The sequence below is a fragment of the Dermochelys coriacea genome, chromosome 2 (genome assembly GCF_009764565.3).
Source record: "Dermochelys coriacea isolate rDerCor1 chromosome 2, rDerCor1.pri.v4, whole genome shotgun sequence".
In the NCBI taxonomy this organism is placed as follows: domain Eukaryota; kingdom Metazoa; phylum Chordata; order Testudines; family Dermochelyidae; genus Dermochelys; species Dermochelys coriacea.
This window is the reverse complement of record NC_050069.1, coordinates 62,076,544-62,091,240: the sequence shown is the minus strand read 5'-3', so window position 1 is coordinate 62,091,240 and position 14,697 is coordinate 62,076,544. Positions and strand designations below refer to the sequence as shown.

General features: G+C 38.8%; 1 protein-coding gene across 2 annotated transcripts in view; it reads right to left on the bottom strand.

Annotated features, from left to right (window-relative positions):
• The window catches only part of ARFGEF1 (ADP ribosylation factor guanine nucleotide exchange factor 1), a 186,154-nt gene that overhangs the window by 64,664 nt on the left and 106,793 nt on the right, over window positions 1-14,697 (bottom strand). For both annotated transcript variants that reach the window (XM_038389506.2, XM_043507750.1), the window contains exons 10-17: window positions 12,226-12,460; window positions 5,078-5,177; window positions 4,796-4,935; window positions 4,572-4,680; window positions 3,051-3,252; window positions 1,672-1,783; window positions 599-804; window positions 428-512 (exon numbers count right to left, since the gene is read on the bottom strand). In XM_038389506.2, coding sequence (XP_038245434.1) covers window positions 428-512; window positions 599-804; window positions 1,672-1,783; window positions 3,051-3,252; window positions 4,572-4,680; window positions 4,796-4,935; window positions 5,078-5,177; window positions 12,226-12,460 — 1,189 coding nt within the window. The remainder of the gene's footprint in view (window positions 1-427; window positions 513-598; window positions 805-1,671; window positions 1,784-3,050; window positions 3,253-4,571; window positions 4,681-4,795; window positions 4,936-5,077; window positions 5,178-12,225; window positions 12,461-14,697) is intronic.

The following is a 14,697-nucleotide window of genomic DNA, read 5'->3' as shown; positions in this document are numbered from 1 at the left end:
AAGTACTCCTCTTCTTTTTGATAAAAGAGTAGTTAGTATCTGCAAAAATTCTGCCTTTGATTGTAAAGCCAGTCACTAAGGACAGTAGTATAATAATATAAAAACCAGCGGATATAATTCAATTCAATTAAAGCTAAGAAAGTGACAACTCTTGCAACACTGCAAGAATAGCCTAACTAACTTGAACTGAAAACTTCAAAGCAAAAGAAACAAAGATTGTGTGTGTTATTTAGAAGGAGCTGCACTCCTTAGACTTCAGGTAGTACATTAGTATAGAGTAGAGCACAAAAATATTACAAATACATTGCCGTAAAAGTTGAATATTCTCATGTTAGAAATTCTGTGACATGCACCTAGTCATTTAAAGTACAAGAAATGTTGTTTACAAGAAACCTGACATATGAGGAAGTTCTTTATAGCAACATACCTGTGGGCTATGAAGATCTGTCGTTAACATGATAATTGAGTAGGCTAAGACATATGCAGTGTCTGCACTAGCAAAAAGGGTTTGCCTGAAAAAACAATGAAGCCACATATTACTAATTCTTACTCATTATTCAGTTTCACAAAAGCATTAAAATAAGAAAGTATTGCTTACCCTTGGTTGCATTCTAAATATCTAGCAGCAAATTTCTCCATTAGCCGATCGATTTTCTGAGCCTCTCCTGGAAGACGGAATCCCTCTAAAAACAGGCGCAGAGCTGATACAAAATCCTTTCCTGAAAAATCATGTTGGTCCACATATGCATACATGACTTCTTTGTTAATTTTATCATTGTCTCCCAGGAACTCTCCAACCTGAGTCTAAAATAAGAATGAAGAGGAAGGTAGAATACCAAAACAACATGCTGCATTTATGTACAGTATGCAAACACTGCCACAGCATATTTAAAATCTATTTATAGCATTAGGAATCTTTTCTTGCACCTAACAGGTAATATCTATGTTTAAAATACTTCTATTTTTCCTAGCTTGATTGACTAAGTCAGCCCAGCACAATGATCTGCACAGATACTAATTAGATGATATCTAATGAAAGTCCTTCATATTTAATGCTGCTGAGCTTCCGAAGACAGGGAAGGAAAAGGTAGGCTAGCAGCAGATGAGAACTGGAAAGAGTGGCACACTGCACTACATTCCCTCACAGTAAATATTTTGTTCACATGCAAACAAAAGCAGTTCTTTAAAAAATATTTGTGATGTTTCTCTACTGCTCTGTAAATAGCATATTTTTATTTTAGCCACACACACCAGAACAGTGCCCCCTTGGTGTGCTCTCTTCTATTTACCGTTTTTCTCCTCTCCCTTCTGTTTATTCACCCTTTTGCTCCACTCCATGTGTTGCATGCATGCATACATGCAAAAGATAGCAGTAGCTTATCAAAAAGGCCCTTGTCACAGCTGCACTGACCATTTTCTGTTTCCCACCCAGTCTCTTTAGGGGAGGGTGTAGTAAGTGGGCATGCAATGCCCGCTTATCCCTACATTCCTGGGTCCAAGGTCCAGTAGGCCACACAAAATAAAGTGAAGATTCCTTCTTCCCCTTACTCCTTTGTATAGGCATAGTACACTCTAGAGCATTCTAGCCCTATGAGATTTATAATTGGTGTAAACAGGTAGCAACATAAGCACAAATATCAAACACTAAAGTTACCAGAGCAGTTTCCTTACCGAGTCTAATCTTTCCTCTTGATGCAAGAACTGGGCAATATCTTCTGGAGTAGTGCCAAGCATTCCTTGCTCTTGCAGGTACTGTATTCCTCTCTTTGGTTTCTTATTAAATCTGCATAAGCAATGTCAATATGGTATTAATTATAAGAAACATTTCTCTCTCTCTCACACACACACACACACACACACACACACACACACACACACACACACAGTCTTACCCAGATAAATAACACAGTCAACTTACTGATATCATAGGTAACATCAAAATACTTTTTTTTTAATTTGCTAATCAAAGTTATTTTAGTTTTCTTCCTCTGCTAAATTGTCCAAAATGTACACAAAGTAGGGAGAGGCCACTCCCTTGTCTCTTCTGCAAAGATTGGAGGGGTTAAGCTTCAGTAAGGATTTAATATCTGCCTTGAACCATTCATCATGGGATGCCTTTTAGTTTTTCACAACAATTTTCTCTTGCTAATGATTGCCAGTACTAAGGTACTGAACTGAGCAGCTCCCTCTAAAGATGGTCTCAATATATGCAAGTCCTCAAATCACTGAGCAATACAAATATTTTGCCTTCTCTTCAACTAATGGAATATTAATGTGGTACAATATTGTCTACACAAGTCCAGAGGTTCGAACTGGCTGGATTTCTGAAAACTTCTGAAATGAAATGAAATAATGAAATTTCCCACAGAATGGAAATTTCAAAAATTAGTTAAAAAGATCAAAATACTTCATTTTGATCTTTTCTAAATGCTTGAAGCTCCTTGAGTTGCCTGTCAGGTAGGCTGTCATGGGGTGGTAGAGCCTCAGAACTTGGAAAAAATTTCTTGTGAAAATTGAAATATTTTCCAGTAGAAAATTTTAACTTTACCAAAAATAATTTTTCTGTCAGAAAACCATTCTACCGTAAAATTCCTAACCATTTCTAATGAATTAACTATTCTCCAGTTCAGATTAGAACACATGAAATAACATGCAGAGAACTTCCTTTAAAGGAACCAATATGTAGACTTTTGTCAAATAAGGCATTATGAAAAGTCAGTCAATTCTTTTGACTGGTCTATTTATTGTATGAATCTAATATACTTTTTTATCCAAGTCTGGATCCCCTTCTTTTATGTCAGGATTGCGGCAGAGGCAGAATGCTCATTCTCTCTAGCTGTGAGGAAACAGGCTAACACAGAGAGCATTGTTGGCAGTCTCCAAATGGAGCAGCATCTAGAGCTCTACCATCAGAGGAACATCTGCTACATCCAGAGGTTTTTGGATGATGGAAGGAGTAATTGAGAGAAGGGGGGGAGGAAGAAAGGAGTCCTCAGAGTTCCAAGAGAGCCTGAGAATCCATCATTCCACGGGTGACAAAGTACACTTACAAATCTATTCCTTGTTCTATTATTTCCTTCTGTTGCTTTAGGACCTCAAACTGCTCTGGGTTGTCAGTGCCAGACATCTGTGTGCTGTAACTGCCAATTCCTGATGAGGCTGTAGAGTCCAGGGAATTTAAGCTTCCATATCTGTTAATTGTCTCTGGGTGTTTGGTTTCATTGCTGTCCTGCTCTGTGGGTTTTTCTTGCCCTATAAAGTGAAAACAAAGGAAACCAAACCTTGTTTTCAAAAGTTAAACATACTGTAAAAGTTTACAAAATCACAGTTCAGAAAAAATCTGAAAAATAAATTAAGGTTTATAAAGTTACTACAGATATACATTTCCTCAATTATCCCTTTTTCTGTTACTTAATAGAAACCTGTGCCTAGGGTATATCAAAGGACTTTCTCACAGTATAAAATGTATTTGAAAATGAAGTCTTACATTAGAAGTGGTGTTTCTTAATATAATACTGAATCAGTTATCTTGCCAAAAGCAGTGACATGGATGTGGGATAATGGTCTTTTTGCAAGAACTCCTGAACTCTAATCGTAAATATTTCCCCTCTGATTTCCAGGTTTGATTCCCCTTTTTGGGCTGGAACAAGCCACACTGGGCAAAATTTTCAAAACTTTGTGCTTAGACTGCCTGGTTTTCAGAAGTGCCAAGGAGCTGGTATTCTCACTGACTTCAATAGAGCCCTGGATGCTCAGCATCTCTGATAATCAGATCACTTTAGGTGCCAGTCTTTAGATACTCAGTTTGAATATTCTGGCCTTCACCTCTCAGAGCCTCTGTTATCCCATATATCACATAGAAATAAGAAATAGTAATAAAAATAATGAGCATTGTTTATGGCTATTATTATTTCATCATCTGTGGCTCTGGCAGTTAGTACTGGGCTTTACGTTAGAAAACAAAAAGCAGTCATTATCCTAATTTAATATTAATCAAAATAACATGAAGTTCAGTATTTAAAAATATGGAGACATTGAAAGTCTCAGCTCAGAGTAAGTTTTATATAAAACAGCCACACAGAACTGTTTTTCTAATTAGAAGTGTGTAATATAATAGAATTAAGTAGCTTCCAATGTTTTACTAATCTAGAAATTGAAATAACTCAAGATCAGCTAATTTGTTAAACAAATTTTTGCACTGAAAGTTCCATAAGGAATTTAGCAAATGGGACATATTGCTCACTTGTTTGTGCAGCTTCTTGTATTAATACAACAAATAGTGTTTAAGTGATGCAAGCTTACTAGATCATTGTGGCTAAATAGGACGTGTTACATTTAGCTTTCTTAAGTGCTTATACAACTGGAAACATTTTCAAAAAGCCTGTATGAGAAACTCAAGAGCTTGTGCATTTTTGTGAATATTACGTATGACTGCCAAACACCTGAACAGCACCATTCAAATAACCTGATGGATCAAGTTACCTAGTTACTTGAGCAACTATGGCGTTGCTCTTGAGCAGCACATCTCCACTCAGTAAGTGCTAAAGCATAAATATTCCAAATTATCTTACCAAGGGTTGTCTGAGAATTGGGATTAACATATTGATCCTTACTCCATTCTACCATGCACTTCAAGATTGATACTAAACATTCCAATCCTTTTTTTCTTAAGCTTAACTCCTGGAAGAGATTTCAAAAGTTGGAGAACATTTTAATATAATGAAAAGATTTAAAATATATTATAGGCATCATTCCTACAAACTTGTAATTTAATAAAACTTGCCAGAATACCTACCTGAACATTAGTCATGCCAAGTTCTTGGCTACCCCTTCCTTGAGCAATTTTTGATAGGTCATTAACCAGTCTTTCAAATATGTTTGCTGCATTTAAGTCACAGTCATAGTTTACATAAATATCCACTACACTCTGGGCATCTGTAATAATGAAATTAAATGTTGATAAACTTAGGTAGCAATAGAAATAGGAATAAAAAAATCAAAAATTTAAAAGATATTTGCACCTGCAACTAATCTAGCGCACACAGAAAAAAAATCAGAACCAAGGGATTGTTAGTACCTGCACATATCCTTGTCAGTGTTTGTATAACCATCCATTTATGATCAAATGAGCTAGTAGATGTTTCCAAGATATATAGGAAAATTTCTTTGAAGAAAACCTAGGAATTATTTCAGGAAGAGAAAAAAAAATCTATTAAATTTCAACCACATATAGTTCTTATAAAGATATTTTTTCCAATTATACATTTTGACTATGAAGGCTAACATTCTGATTGATCCATGCAATACTGAATGCATATAGATAATATGAGGCAGACTCTTGGGGTGGAAAATGTTTTCATTCATGATTAGTAGGTTTTACAGACTGCAGGACCTTAAAAAAAAATCACTACACATATAAATGTAGGGCTCTTTCCAGATGTAGTTATAGATTCATCAAGTCTAATGCCAGAAGGGACCACTGTGATCATCTAGTCTGACCTTCTATAAAGCACACACCATATAACTTCCCCAAAAATTCTTAGATCATATCTTTTATAAAAACATCTATTCAAATTCCAGAAGGCCAGATACTGGCTGTATTGTGGGACAACTTAAGCCAAGAGACAATACTCTTGCACCGCATAACAGCTTCATGTTTTTAAAAATATCAATTTTCCATAATAGATCTGCAGATCTGTTTGAGCTTGAGCGGAAGTGGGGATATTAATTCATAAAAAAGGTCCCCAATTCTTATGGGAGAGATGGCACAAGGCATAGGAGAAGGATGAGTCCACATGATGGTTTAAAAGTAACATAACTCTGACAATCTTCAGTTGAAGGGGGTTGTAGGCATATGGGAGAGAGGTGTATTCTACAATCCCAGATTACAGATGTTGGACATTGGCCAGAGAGAACTCTTTGCCTCTGACTTCTGGGGATGACGGAATGGACTGTCGCATCTCTATTGCATGAATCTGGCTCTTACTTTTTCCTCAGAACCACACTTTCAGCTTTCCTTCATCCAAACTGTTGAGGAGGGAGACCTTGTCTTCAGAGCTCCTTTCTCAGAGATCCATAATGGAGTAATCAACTAGAATAGTGGGGTTGTGGCACCGAGCATGCTTGCCAACTAGATTGGGCAGAGTACGAGAGAGAGGACAGCCCTGAGCTGCCGTATGAAGGACATACTGATGGTGAAGTATGCCCACAGAATAAGAAACAGTACGAAGACTCTCAGAATATGAGCACAAGCAGCTGCTCAAGTTACTTGGGTGTGGACAGAACTGTTAGTTTGCGCCATTTCATAAAATACAAATTACTGCATCAAACTAGCTTGCAACTGTCCACTTCTGAAATTTCATCTCTCTATCCACTGGTAGCTATTAGGATCAGGCTATTTTTTGCTTTAGGGTAGAACTGTCCAATTATTTTGGGAAAAACAGCAACAGTGTTCTCTAAATAACTTTGACAGTAAGCATTTTTTAAAAATGAGACTTGACCAGATGTGTAGCACAGTTCACCACCGCACAGAGCTCTTTAGATTATATATATAAAAAACCCAGATCAGCAGAGCTCTCTAGTTATTACTCACAGTAAAGAAAGGCCACTGGGAAGTATGGAGAGATCAACAAACAGTAAGAAGCAGATCAAGGACTACATCTTTTTGAAGTTGATTTTATTTGATAAAAGCATTATTCAGGGCCACAATACCAAGAGTTTAAAATAAAATAAATAATCACTACCACACTGAACATAATCCTTCCTACTAAGATAATCTGTTTTAACATTTATAGAATCTTTCAAATGCAGTACCCACAGTGTTTCCATATTTTGCAGAATCTAAACAGAGCAGAATGTACAAGATTAAATTTTTCTCAGGCTATCCTTATTTGTTATGTATTAGCACATATCCATTACCCCTGGGGGAATTCTGTGCCACTGCACATATGCAGAATTTATGTCCCCCGCAGATTTCTTTGCTTTCCTGTAGAAAATGACTCTCATGGGGTAGCAAAAGGAAGCCACAAGAGCAGTCATGCAATCCTCGCCTGCAGTATGTTTCGGGTGTCCAGGGCAGCCGGCAGAGAAGTAAATCACTGTGGAGCAGAGGGCAGGACTAGGGAAGACCCAGCTGATGACTTCTACCCTACGTCAGGCTCTGCTGCTAGTCCAAGCTGGGCTGCGGAGGACGAGACTTCCTCTTCCCCTGCATGGCATCCCACCCCCAAATGTCTTTTTCGGCTGTATGAAACTCTTCAAACTCTCTCCCTCCCCGCCCCTGCCACCCCACTTCCTGCAACCATTGCTCCTCAGCTGCATGGAGAGGGATCACTATACAGGGAGCTGCTCCCCCATCTGCCCAATCCCAACCCCCTCATATCCAGACCCTCCTGCTGAGTATCACCTCCTCTCCAGAACCCTGTGATGAGCCTCACTCCTCCTGCATCTGGACCACCCTGATGAGCTACCCACACCCAGATCCCCACTGTACCAAGCCCCAACCAGCTGCACTTCGATACCCGCCCTACTGAGCTCCACTCCCCCAGCACCTGGACCCCACCACTGAGCCCCCACCCACACCCAGACTCCCCTGCCGAGCTCTGTCTTCCCCATACCCAGACACCGCTCCTGCTGAGCCCCACTGAGCCTCCACCTGGACCCCCTCCGCAGACTCCCATTGCACCCACAACCCCCCCAACAATCCTTTGTGCATCTAGATCCCCTATGCACCTGGATCCTGCACTGAGCCACCAGCACCCAGATTGCTCCACACAGAACCATCTCAACCCACACCTGGATCCCTCACACTAAGCCCCTCCACACTTGGATCCTGCCTTGCTGAGTCTTCCTGCCCACACCTGGTGCACCTGGCACAGAAAGACAGAGCCCTGGAGTGTTTCTGGGGCAGGTCCAGTCCTGGTGTTGTGTCAGGGTTGGTTGCAGCCTCACCAGTGAGTCCATGTCCCTGGGGGAGAGCTGCACAGAGATCTCCAACCTTTGTGCAGCCAGTGGCCTGCACTTCCCAGTGCCATGCTGGAGTCTCCACATTTATTTGACAAATAAAATTTGCAGAATTTTAAAATGTTGTGCACAGAATTTTTATTTTTTTGGTGCAGAATGCCCGCTGGAGTAACCCACGCTGCTAGACAAAGGCAGTCCGGAAACAGATAAATGACCAGTTCCTGAGATAGAATCAATGAAGGTTCCAGTACTAAATGTAGGAGTCCTAAGTATCAGAATTATGGGCCCAGGCCTGAGCTATGAGGATAACATGAACGCTGTCCTTTTCTGCCTTCCAGACGACTCTCAGAAGAAAAGATACACACTAAATTCAGTCAATAAGAAATAAATCTATAATGCCCAGATCTCTGTGCATCCATGAACAGAACAGACTTCTGGACTGTCTTTGGACAAATATGTCTGGAGAGAAATTAATTTTCTGAATATTGTGGTGACTATTTGTTTCTTTAAGCAACCCTCAGGCTGATTTTGATGTCTATTACTTGGTTTTAAACAAACAAACAAAAAACAACAATACCCTCTCATATGGTGGATAGCTGAGAAGACCTAATGACAGGAAAGTTTAATTACTTATCTTTGTTCATCACAGGGAAAACTTGATGGTTATTCACAGATAGGGGAACAGAGGTAATAAATCATCAGGGCCTAACCCCCACTAAGTCGTCAAGATATTATAACCGTGCTATTTGCACAGACTGACAAAGATTCAGATGTTCTTCTCCCGCCCGCAATGACCTTTTTTAGTCATGGTAAAATTACCATGATCAAATTACCATTACAACGATGATTCCTGCACGACTAATACATAGAATATATGGACCCTTTTAGAACGATTGTTACTGTAAGATGAGTGAAGACAGAGAGAGCTCCCATACGTGGCTGGGAATAAAGTAGAGATGGCAACCAGATGGACTGAGCCTAATTGAGCCCCAGAGGCCATTCTGGCTGTTTAAGTGCAATAAAATAGTTCAAAATGATAAAGGATGGATGACCATCAGTGGTCTTCTTTTTAAATAGCCCAAGTGGAGAGGATCTTCCTCTTAAACAAGCAGCTTTCCAAGCCTTCCAACAGAATATAGTGCTCAATCTCAAAATCAAGCAGTGAGTCTGAGGAATTTCATATCTAAGTGGAGAATCCTGCCCCTGATCCTGAGACAAGAGATTCGGTGTAATAGAAAGCACAGCTTGTGGGTCTTCTTAGCTCCAGGAGCTCACCACAACTGCCACGCCCAGTCTGGGGCTAACAATTACAATCTGTCCATGCTTTTTGGACAACCTGTAGAATCAAGAATACACACAAAGTAAATCCTAGCTGAAGTCCAGGAAAAAAAAAATACATCTGTCAAAAATGCTGGCTCCTGTTTCAAGGAAACAGAATCAGAAACATCTCTCATTTTTCTTGGTGTGAAAAGAATGCAGCAACGATCTGCCTTATTTGTGGAAAAGGTAATACAGGCTCGACTCCTTGAGATATACATGGTTGTACTTGCTTGAGGAATCTTCTAAAATAATGATGTCTTTTTCAGGTAAACACAAAGCCACTGAAGTGATCTGATGATGGATTAACCACTCTCAGAGCATGACAGCTTTCTGAAATGGAACTGGCAAGACTGGCCTCTTTCCTCACAGCTGCTATGGCACAACACCATGGTATTGTCCCTCACATTTGAACAGTTTTAGATTTGATTACAGGGAAGAATTTATCTATAATCTGCACTTATGGGGTCCCCATTATTGTTGTTAATATCTTTATACTCACAACAACCCTGAGAGGTAGCCCTGAAGGATTTAGCACCTGAACTGACTCCTGAAGTATCTGATTAACAGTACAGATGATAAGGGAGATAGGGAGGGGACTCCAACATGATGTTCCTCCTTTGTCCACCACAGCAGAGAATCCTGAATGTCTTGGAGAACAAACAGCAGCATATCCATGGTGGTTAAATGTACAGAGCACTTCCATAACTAGCACTGCAGAGGCTTCAGACAGTATTATGAATGGCATGGAATAGTTACCCAATGCCATAAAGTCTAAAAGTCACCAGAACCATCATATACTTTCACTGAGACTAAGGCCTTACAGAGATTACTGCTTCCTGTTTGTTTTAGAATCTGCTCTTTGGTAAGAAAGCTTTAATAGCTGTGGTGTCTGTATGGACTTTGATAAATTCTACCCTTGCTGCTGAGATGAAGATGGATTTCTGAATCTATGCCCCAGGGAGTGAAACAGCATGCACACCCTTTGAGAACTGAGGACACGGATGAAATGGGATCTTATTCAATCACCAAAATACAAGCAGATTTGTGCCTTGATGCTTGAGGAGAGTAGCCACAGCAGTCAAATGTTTTGGCTTTTTCTAGAAAAGGAAAACAGCCAATATGTTTTCAGATACAATCATATAAACCTAAGTACCATTTAAGCCACATTTTTTATTCTAAAATTTCTTGCATAAAATACAATTATACTATATTATGCATAGTTTTTAAATTATATTCTTGTTTTATGCCATATACTCTAGAACTAAAACTTCAGTTTGCATCACTGAACTTTTGACAGCAGAGTTTATTTGCAGATTTTGCTACTTCTGAATCTCATTATCTTCCATCAATACTGTATGCAGCCAATTAGAAGATTTAATTCCCAGTTTAGAGATTATTCCCAGATTATATACATTTTGTATACAATTTGGTATAATGTATAACATATACATTATTTACATTTAATATATAATGCATAATTGCAAGATTATAAATGGCTTTCCTCGTCTTGAAATCTAAGATTCTACAATTCTGTAAATATCCACTTTGGTCAAAAAAATACCATGTGTATTATACTGTGGGTGTATGGATTTCCTATCTTTCATTAAAATCTGTTAATATTATAAAAGAGCTCAAAGTATGCCTTCCCAGATAATTAATATACATTCACAGTCAAATATGATGGAGTTGTTTTTTTAAGCAAAATTTGACCTTTGACCAATAACCTGAGCTCAGGTGATCAGAAAAATAATCATTTGTATCTTAGAAATAATTGAGATGATTACTAAATTAGTGCAAATGAAACTGAAGCTAAAATGCAAGTAAGAGTAAGCAAAGAAACTTAAAGGTTATTTTATAAAGTGAGTCTGAAGCCTAGTACTTAGATTGAGGCCTATTGGTAGTAATAGTTAGCAGAGAGCCAGGTTAGGCCTAATAAGAGATAGCATTAGTACGCAGCCTTGAGTCAGAAGATTAGCAATATATATCTTGTGATAAACTGGCTAGACTGAAAAGGCTTTATTTAGCCAGCCATCCTTAACTGCATTGTACTGAGAATCTTCCATGTGCACAAATGCTTATGATAATTGTCCAAACCCCCAAAACGTGTAGCAGGTTTGACAAATATGGACAAGAGTCCAAGATTTAATCAAATACGGTCTTGAAAATAAGTGGGTACAAGAAATAGGTGCATAAAAAGGGAATCAAATTTGACCCTCAGTAGGACCTCCGGATAGCAGGATGGTGACAAACTGTAACACTAAATCTCTTGTTAAGGGGAACCAACACCCCCATAGATTGATGAGTATATTTGACATGGATTCCGATTTTATTCTTAATTTTGTTATCTAGATCTATGATTTTGCTTAAATTGATCGTGATGTTAGTAAAACTCATAATGACTATATGGCTGTTTCACCAATCAACTTCTTCATAGTCTCTAAGTGCCACCGAAGAACAAATCTTATCAGTGACAAATGCATTTTTGATTCCAAATTAATCATGCCACTACCAAAAGGATTTCTTAATTTCTATTTGGTAAGTTAACTAGTCATAGTACTAAGATTTGAACATTAAATTATTTAAAACGCATACATTAGAACTGCAAATTGAACCTGTATTTTACAAATATTCCAGAAGAGTTTCCATATAGAATGTTGGCCGCCCTGCTCTACCTGAATGATGTTTCAAGGGCACTATCAATGACAGCTCTCTGTCGTTGGGGGAGAAGGCCTTTTGAAGGATGGGGGAAGAGTGCAGGGGGGGGAAGGTTCAGACCTTCTCATATTAGGGAGCAGAGACTCAATAGACAGAGAAACTTAGTGAACAATATCTTTACAAAAATTCAGTGTTTCCACAAGTAGAAAAAACATTGAGCTACATGACTGTAGATAGCAGTACAGTTAAAAAGCAAAGACTTAAGTCACTGAAAATTGTATAACATACCTCGATCTGCATTTTTAGGTGGGTCTTGAAGTTTGAGAGAAGTGTAAGGAATATTGAAAGTGAAAGCTCAAAAACTTCTGGAACAGATGAAACTCCATTCTTGGACAATGCAACACAAAGATACTGCTTAATAGCATTTATAAACATCTCATTTGTCCTGAAGACAGGTCCTGCATTCTGCAGAATGGACAGAAGCAACTGCAATGAAAGAACCTTTGATCGCAGCTCATGAGACCTAGAATGAAATAATACATACCAGGTAAGAACAAGTTTGTAATCACAGTGTAAAACATGCTTCTGGAAAGTTTTCATGAGCCACACAATTATTTTATGTTTCAAGTACTTGAAACAACATGCTACTGTTTAAAAACACTTTGTTAAAGAAAGTGGCAAAAAAGGAGGCCTTAGTTACAAACAACAACGATTTGGCACATTTCAAGCAGGCAAAAGTGTGTTTAAGCCCGCAGTAGCCTTTTGTAGACCCATCCCTCCCTCTGCCACCTACACAATCCCCTCTTCTCTTGAACAGCTGTTTGGGGCTGGACATGAGATGGTTCTCCCCACTTCCTAATCATGAGAGAAAGAGAAAGAATATGTCTCTTCTGAGTGGCTTGGGCGGATAGGCTTTTTCTTCCAGAAATGGGGACATAGGGAAAAAGAGTGACAGTTACAGAATTCCACAAATTCTTCTTTTCTCCATATGCTTCTCCAGCATGGAAAACTGAATAAGGGACCCTGGGCAACTAATATACTGCTTGATCTATTTAAGCTTTTTTCTCTCACCATTTAGTACTTGACACCTCACTTTTCTTTATACATGTATAGTCAGAGATCAAAGTGGGGTGTGTGAATATTATACTTTCATTACAGACTAAAACTGAAGAACAATTTTGGAGACCCAAGTAAAACAACACCGACCCACCTCCAAAAAAACAAACAAAAAAACCCCAAAACTAACAATGGAAAAATCAAGCAGCAACCATAAGTTCTCCATGAAAGTTATCCACCCTTTCAAAGCAAATTGAAAAAGTTATTATATACAATCTTCTGGAAAGTAGAGATTAGAGGAATAAGAGAAAAACAAATGTAGTTGTTGAAATACTGTGTGCATTATCTGGCATAGTTTCTTAGGACCATTTCTATCAGGTGCATAGCATGGATCCAGAGAGCATGGAAAGTAATGGGGTCCATCATGGACCAATGATGCATCACAGGAAAATTTGAGAATGATATCCTCAGATAGGGCTAACAAAACAACCTTTGTTCACTGCTAAAGAGAAAAGAGATAACATACCATCACTGCCATAATAATCTGAGAAAAAAACTTCCATGATCACAAGTTTGTCCGTCAGTTTAAACCTCTGCACCTTAGCAAGAATCACTGCAGGGAAGCCTCTAATTCCAGTATACCCAATGACATTTACCTGTTTTTAAAGTAGTATTTTCTTAGGAGTGAAGAACAGCTCATTCTCACTTCTTAGGTAAACATATTTGACTACTAAAAAGACAAAATTTGGGCCCTGACCAACAGTATATAATAAATGGAGATGAAGCTGCAGTTTAGGGAATTAAGGGACAAATTGCAACAAGTGTGAATAAGTCAAAACCACTCCCATTTGGATTTTGTGCTAGCCAAATAAATGCGACTTCCTCCAATAGGTCATTCAAAGTCCTGACTGCTGTGATAATTACATTCTGGTAATTGTCTTGGTAACTAATGCTATACACAGAGGAAGAATGCTGTCTTAAAACTAGAGGTATGAATGTCAGAAAAGTTTGATTAACGAAAGAGTGTGTGTGTGTTTTGGGGGGGGGGAGGGAAATGAGAGAATATTTGCACCCTTAAGGGTGATGGGATCCATGAAGTGTCCTGGATTGTAGCATGCCTTTCCCTTAGGTTTATCAGATTTATCCTTATTTCTGGATATCAGAGAGAAAAAATGAGCACGTGGCTTTTATGGAGAGCAAGACCATGGACTTGTGAAAGTATGGCTTATATTGAAGAAATATTTGTTGCTAGTTTCCATTTGTCAGATATGAAGAATACTGGAAAGAGATCCCCAGATAGTACTGATCTAGGAGGTAACAAGATATGGTACAGGTTTCTATCAGTCAAACATCTGAGATCCATAACATCTCTAATTCTGTTTTATTCTGTAAATAAATAGCCAATTTTGTTATACTCACTTTGAGAATGTTACAACCTGACCTGGTACCACTCTACTGTCACCAGTCTGTTGCAAATGGATCCAATCACTGGTTCCCATGTGCTTCCAAGCCAACTGGAGCTGAGTAAAGTCTAGTTGCTGTTTCTAGCTCTGGCACCCAAGGGCATACTCCCAGGCTCCGATACCTTGTCTGACATCTTTTCCTTGGGATATGGGTTGCTGCTGTCCAGTCATGCTAGTCTCCAAAAATCAGTCAGACTTCCCAACTCCCCAGTTGCTTACCTATGCTCCTCCACAGCTCCAC